At 28.9% G+C, this 7,612-nt stretch overlaps 1 protein-coding gene across 1 annotated transcript; it reads left to right on the plus strand.

Annotated features, from left to right (window-relative positions):
* Nucleotides 1-4,775: 4,775 nt before the first annotated feature.
* LOC115964088 (E3 ubiquitin-protein ligase AIRP2-like) lies at nt 4,776-7,336 on the plus strand. Its single transcript, XM_031083403.1, has 5 exons — nt 4,776-5,123; nt 5,836-5,998; nt 6,158-6,224; nt 6,584-6,818; nt 6,943-7,336. Exons 1-5 carry the CDS (start codon nt 5,032-5,034, stop codon nt 7,151-7,153), a joined length of 768 nt encoding a protein of 255 aa, XP_030939263.1. The 5' UTR covers nt 4,776-5,031; the 3' UTR covers nt 7,154-7,336.
* The last annotated feature ends 276 nt before the right edge of the window (nt 7,337-7,612 follow it).

Consider the following 7,612-nt stretch of genomic DNA (forward strand, 5'->3'; position numbering starts at 1 on the left):
TGCGCTTTTGTAGTGTCACGCTGACAAAAAAGTGCATGGTTATACGATTTGTGAGATGCGGCGTCGTTTACGGAGAGCACGAAGGATTAAGAAATTGAAGTGTGCACTCTTTTTTTCTTTTTTTTTAATAATGAATATTTAAATTTTAACCAACAAAAAAAATAATGAATATTTAAATTTTATATAATTAAGGGTCTGATTTGTAGGAAGATTTTTGTTTTTGTTTTTAAAACAATATAAAAACAATTTTCAAAAAATTTAACTTGAAACTAGTTTTTAGATAATAATTTTTATATTTTATGTGTTTGGCTCCCACTTTTAAAAACAATTTTCAAAATACTAAAAAAATAATAATTGTTTGGGTGATTATTTCTATTTTTGAGATTTAAAAAATATATATTTACAAAAAGTAACGTGTAAAATCTATAGATTTTTTTTTTTTTTTTTGATAATGATAATATAATAGAACTCATCATGTTTTTTTTTAATGACAAGTTTCAAATTTGAAGTGTGAGAATTCTTTTTGTGATAAAGATAAACTCTAAATTTAAGAGATAAAAGAGTTTGGACAAATATGTGGGGTCTACTGTTTTCAATTTATTTACAACTATATTATTAAAAACATTTCTTATATCCTGAAAACATCCCTAAACCGTTTTCAAAATCCTATTTTAAATAAGGAAAATAGGATACAGTTTTTTGAAAACTATATTTAGAAAATATTAGCTAAACAATAAATTCAAGTGTGGAACCCACCATTATATGGATTGTAAAATAAAAAACTATATTTAAATACTTTTATCAAATAGCCCATAATGTGTTGACCAATGTATAAAAACTTAAAAAGTAACATAATTTTTTTTATGGAAAATTAAATTTAACCATATAAATATAATTCATTGGTCAATAAAATTGTTGAATATAATTAGGGAATCTAAGATATGATAACTAGCCTCATCACACACACTTTGTGCATACAATGAGGCTCTCTTTTCTTGTAAGTTTTTTTTTTTTTTTTTTTTTTTTTTTTTTTTTTTTAATATAGGAACTTGGGGTAGTTTTTCTTTTTGATTTGACTTACCTCCAGTTCTTTTTTAACTGGACATGTCTTTTTGTTTTAAATATACAATAGCAAGTGGTAGTAAGTTTTAATTTTTATCTTTTATTTAGTTAGTGGATAATATGACAGTCTTTCATTAAAACAAAATAAGATTCATTTAAAAAAAAAAATACTGGAAGTAAATCAAACCTTTTTTTTAATAGGAATACGGGGGTAGCTTTGGTTGTGTACATGAGGTAGTGAGAAGTTTTATAGAACATGGGGGTCATTTTATAAACATGGGTAGATTTACTTTTTCTTTTTCTTTTTTATAATTTTTTTATTAATTTATGATTTTAACCTCATTTTTATGTTTTTGGAATAAGGATAAGTTAATTAAATTAGAGGTATTTTTTAAATTAAAAAATATAATAACTAATTTTCTGAATCCTCTTAAGTATATAGAGAAGAGAAGAGATTATACCCAAATTTTCTTCATAAATTTTATAATATTAGTAATTTATTTAAAATTCTATTCTATTAATGTATTCTTTTATTCGATGAGATAAAAAACTTTGTAATTCAACTAATTGTAATTTTATGGTATTTTTAACAAGACATACTTGGTTCAAATTCACCACTCCCAATTGATTGTGAACAAGTGAGATAATTGGTGTGTTGTTGTATAATCTCTAAAATATAAATAAAATTTATCTCTATTATAATCAGCTAAATAAAAAACCCAAATAGAAATGGATATTATTCCTCTTCAATTTTGGGGTTTGAATTAGGAGTCAGTGTCCCACACTATATAATTGCAGATTCAGCATTTGGATTTAAAATTGTTTTAATTTTCAATTTTTGTCTTTATGATTTCAATTTATATTTGTTTTTTTAAAATTGTGAACAAAATAAGGGTTTTTATCATTTCCTTTTATTTCTATTTTAAATTTTGAAATATAAAAATAAAAAAGCAAAAAAGACATATTTATTCTCCTCTCCCTACTTAAATAAAGGAAAGAGATAACCATCTCTCTCTCTCTCTCTCTCTCTCTCTCTCTCTCTCTCTCCAAGCACATTGTAACTTTTTATTAACCTCAAAAAAACTCACATTTTCCAATTCATTATTTGGATATACATACACAATTACCAAAAACTTATCCATATATATAGTTTTTAGAGTTACCAATAGCAGAACTCATTATTTTTGTTTTGATATTTTTTTTTTCTTTTGAGAAGATTGTTTTGAAGATTGTTTTGATATTTTTTTTTTTTTTTTTTTGATGTGAGTTTTGATAAATTAATCCAATGCTAAACAAATTATACTTAAATTAGATAAGTTCTTCTTTGAAAAATATCTTCTTCTTCTTTTGATAAGAGAAAAATATCGAATTAAATTACTTATTTAGTTAGTAATATTCATTATTTACTACTACTACTTTTTTTGAGAATCTAATATTTACTAATTAAATATGCATTTTTTCCTTATATAAAAAAATAATGAATTGTATTGGTTAGATGAACAATTAGCCAAAAGAAAAAATTGTAGGCTAGATGAACTATGATTGTACGTGTGGGCTTTTGATCCTTTAACTAAGCCTATGCACAAAGGCCATGTGTTCCGCAAATTGTTGTGGCCTAAACAAGCCTTATATTGGCCCAAAATGTGCCGCAGAACTTACCGACACATAAAAACCAATGACTTTCTACCTATCATATCACAAAAAAAGAAAAAAATCACCCAATGACTGATCAGGAGAGCATGGCCTGAGATCAAAGCATATAATCACACAAATGATGCAATGAGGACTAACTTACTTTATTTTCTTCTTTTTTTGATAAGGAGGACTATCTTACTTGAATTGACTAGAGCATTTATTTCTTGGAACACACTTTCTTAGATGATGTGACTGGCAATATTATTCAAGTAACGTTATTAAAGTGTTATGAAAATACGTGTGAATAAAAAAATATTGTGAAAATATTTATTATGTTGTTTAAACAATAAAAACTGTTATTTAAACAACGTTACCAAACATACCCGTAATATCTTTTTATTTCGTTCAAGCATATAATCACGGTTTTTACTCTACATTTTCTCATAATTATCTTGTGTGGTCAATTATAATTAATTTGTCTGTCATTTTCACATAAATTCATAACTTTTTTTTTTTCCCTATCACCCACAGGTTATAAAGTCACAGTTAGTCACATAATGGTCCTAGAATTATTGACATGTTAATAAACACGAAGTAGCTACTTGTTACACGTTCCCATAAGCCACGCATCGTAACGGTGGTGGAGTCTCTGTGATTTGTGAGATTTGCGGCCCAATCAACCAGCACGTCGCTATAGTTGGTTGCACTTGAAAATTAATTTCACAAATGCCGATTCTCATTCCCCATAAGGCATTAGTTTAAAGGGGGGAAGAGTGGCCTATATTTTTTGCCAATTATTCTCCTCTGACCAAATGCAAAGTTTTCATTGGAAACACCCACTACCTACTCGCAACCACTCGAACTAAAAGCTACTACAATAAAGGCAGTCAAAGGCCAAGTTTACCAAGTCAAAAAATTCAATTCATTTAATTATTCATTAAACATCAACATACTCTAGGACCAGGTACATTTTTCATGACAGCAGCGCGTACGAAGTTTCACATTATTCAATACTTTAAATTATATAATATAAAAAGAACTTTCTCAAAAAAAAATATATAATATAATATAAAAAGAAGTAATTTTCTAGTAAATATAATGAAATTTATCAATTTCAAATAGAAAATAATAAATTATTGTTTTTAAATTATACTAAAAGTTTGTTTTTTATCCTTAAACCCTGAAAAAAAAAATTTAATAGTTTAAAGATAAAAATAGGGTACAAAAAAAGACCTTTTTTTTCAATAATTTAGATTAAAAAATAATATTTTTTTAAGTTTAAGGATAAAAAGTGAAATATTTTTAATAGTTTATGAATGAAAAACCAACTTTTTAAAGTTTGTAGAAAAAAAAAAACTTTTAATAAAATTTGAAGATCAAAATAATATTTTAGCCAAATATATTTTTCCATAAGTGCTATAATTTAGGAATTCAATTCAACTACATGTTTCTTTCTAAAAAAAAAATTTCACTATGTTAAAATAACCAATTAGTTACGTTGTTGAATTTCATTTTTCTTGAAAAAGATTTGTAATAAGATCTTTATTACAATGAGATTGTCCTATTTAATTAGGACTCTATACTTCTCAAAAAAAATTAGGACTCTATAGTTCAGCACTTAAAAAAAAATGATATTGTTTAAAGTACAAGGATAAAAAAGGAAACATATTCAATAATTTATGAACAAAAAAACGAGAGACAAAAAACAAACTTCAAATAAAATTTAAGAGTCAAAATAATATTTTAGCCAAATATATTTTTCCATTAAGTGCTATAATTTAGGTTTTTAATTTATTTCAATCACCTTAGTACAATTTAATTATTCTTAAAAAAGATATACGATAAGATCTTTATTACAATAAGATTGTCCTATTTAATTAGGACTATAGTTCAGCACACTTTAGTAACAAAATAGCTAAGTTTGGCCTGTTAATTAAATTAAATTAAATTCAAAATGAGATAGAATCCCAACTCAAAAATCAAATTTTCAAAACAGTGGCAAAGGAAGACCAGACTCTTTCTACGGTTAACTTATGGGAGTGCGTGTATATGAATAGGTTTTGATGACCAAGTAAAAGTTGTCCCAAAAGACAGACCTCTACGCTGTATAAGCTTCTCAGAGACTTTCAAAAGACCTTGCTTTTGTGCCTTTTGCTTCAATCACCAAACATCTTTTTCTTAGTGTTTGTGTACACTGATTATACATGTAGGACCCCACCACTTTCTGGGTTTCTTTTTCTCCGATCATCTCTCACTCTTGGTTCTTCTTAAACTCCATAATTCTAACAAAAATTATCATAGTCGAAAGAGAAAAGGAAAAAAGAGTGAAGAGAAATGTTGGATTACTATCAGCAGCTTGCTGCTAGGCCCTCTTACCATGATTCCATTATGGTTCTTGAGAGTGATATTCAGTATGCTAATATGCTGTAAGCTCTCTGTCTCTTTCTCTCTTTGTGGGTTTTTTTTTTTTTTTTTGGTTTCTTTTGCTGTGGTGTGAAGGTTCAGTTGTGTAACTGGGACTTGTTTGGTGTGCTAACTAACCTGACTGAGATTCTTTGAAATTTACTGATAGGCTTCTGTTAGCATGATTTTGATTTTGCCTTTTTTGTTTCTATATTCTACTTTCCTACTTTGAGACTGACACTTGCAGAGGATTTGGATAGTGGATACTTTGCCAAACCCAGAAAGCTCACATCTTTAATGGGAATTTTTGAGTTTGGTTCCTTTTTGTGTTTCGTTTTAGTTTTTTGTTTTTGAAATTCCTTCTTTTTTTTGGGTTCCTCTTTCTTTTTCCTAATAACTAAAAAAAATTTAAATGCTACATGCATTTTAGGAACTTCTTAAAACAAGTCATGAACTTGGGTATATTGGTATATATGGAAAGTTTTGGCTCAGCTTTGATTTAATTGTAAATTTTGTTTTTTTATGATCATAAGTGTTTGGTTTATACAAGAAAATGTGGGGTTTGCTGAAAAACCTGTAACTTTTGTGTTAGTCCACACCCCTTCAAATTTCAAAGGCCATTACCATCAATATATATATGTATATATATATCTGAATTTGCTATTGAGCCTTGTAATGCATCATTGAATTAATAGACCAAGATTTGGTTAGTTGATCTTTTGAATATGTATGCAGGGCAGCTTCAATTCCAAGAGGCAAGGGTGGTGCCTGCCTTCAAATGAAATTGGTTTACAATCATTTGGCACCCATTATATTGCTTTTGCTTCAGTGGATGGATTGCTCATGTACTTGTCTACTTTCAAGCTATTTAAACCTATTTCACATAATTGTATACAAGGTTAATTCCACTTCCTTGCTTATGCATTACTACAGCCAATTAGATGGTATATAATTTATATAACCATATCTCTAATACATCATATATCCATATTTGTATATACATGTAAAATTTAAGCTCTTGAAATTTGATATGTATGTTAATCTCTTATTTCTTTAGGTGCACTCTGATGGGAAGCCGAGAATGTCTTCAAGTGGAAGGAGAGCTACTATTAAAGAATTCTACAGTATGTAAATTATCTTCAATTCTGTATTTAGCATATTTAAGATAAGAGGGCTATTGGGCATCATACATAGAAGAAAACAGTTGTGTTTGATTCAAAAAGATTATCAAGAATGTTGCACTTATCCTTTTATTAGTATAATAAGATGATATAATTCCAATGTTTTTTAATCAATTCGTTTTAAGGACACCTATAATTTATATTTTTTGGAAATTAGAGTAGAATAATGTCATATTCATATCTATAATTTTTTAACTATCCCTAGGAACAGCAAAAGAAAAAGAAATGGCTTGATGGTCATGTGCATCACTTCTTCTTATGTCATCTTATGTCAACCATGTGTCCTTAACTTGTGACTGCAGCTGTTATATTGCCATCTCTTCAGCATCTCAATTGTAACTCGTCAGAGTTTGATATTAGTCAAGAGGAAGATGATGGCACGGAAATGATTGTCAGGAAGAAATTGAACGATAAGAGGAAGACTTCAGATATGGACTTGGAGAGAGAAGATGAGTGTGGGATCTGCTTGGAGTCCTGCACTAAAATGGTTTTGCCTAATTGCTGCCACTCCATGTGCATCAATTGCTACCATGACTGGTATTTATAACCTTATCAAATTCATCCTTCCATTTCCAATTTAGCCCACTGTTGATTTGTGATAACGGAGAGAAGCCTAAATTTTCAACAGTTACAAATTCCATTTATTTTCTACATGTTATAGGAGCACAAGGTCAGAATCTTGCCCATTTTGCCGGGGAAGTTTGAAGAGGGTGAAATCAGGGGACTTGTGGGTTCTGACATGCAGTAGCGATGTGGTTGACACTCAAACTGTGTTGAAGGAGGATATGTTGCGGTTCTATCTTTATATAAACGGCCTGCCTAAGGATATCCCTGATGCTTTGTTCTTAATGTATTATGAGTACTTATTTTAATCTAACCGACATTAAGAGCAATATACAGGAAGGAAATATGCCAACCATTACCTGTCCATAGAGTCTGGTAAGGTTTCCACGTAGAAAATTCATTCCAACTTGATATTTGGGTAGAATAATGTACATCCTCTGTTGAAGAGACCCGGTTATTAATTTTAATGTTGCCCTTTTTCCAGCTCGAAATACTGTTTTTGTGTTTTTATGGGTTGAGAATGCATAAGATGTTGAGGCTATGGGTTGTGATTTCTCACATTACAAATAGAAGTTCATTGGCGTTGGCAAAACACACGCACACACACACCAACGCTAGTTAACTTCTTGTTGAATAAGTAATGATCAAATGACACTCATGAACTACTTTTCCTACTTACTATTTATTTTTCTTTTCTTTTTTTCCTTGAAGTGACTCTTTGCTCTCTAATATTGCAAGTAACCATGGTTTAGCACGGTACACGCAAC

This window comes from Quercus lobata, chromosome 10, assembly GCF_001633185.2.
Source record: "Quercus lobata isolate SW786 chromosome 10, ValleyOak3.0 Primary Assembly, whole genome shotgun sequence".
Classification (NCBI taxonomy): Eukaryota; Viridiplantae; Streptophyta; class Magnoliopsida; order Fagales; family Fagaceae; genus Quercus; species Quercus lobata.

Excerpts from the sequence above, each read along its gene's own strand:
- LOC115964088 (XM_031083403.1), top strand. The coding sequence starts at position 5,032 with ATGTTGGATTACTATCAGCAGCTTGCTGCTAGGCCCTCTTACCATGAT. Across the intron at positions 5,124-5,835 it reads ATTCAGTATGCTAATATGCT|GGCAGCTTCAATTCCAAGAG; the intron begins GTAAGCTCTCTG and ends ATATGTATGCAG. Across the intron at positions 6,225-6,583 it reads TACTATTAAAGAATTCTACA|CTGTTATATTGCCATCTCTT; the intron begins GTATGTAAATTA and ends TTGTGACTGCAG.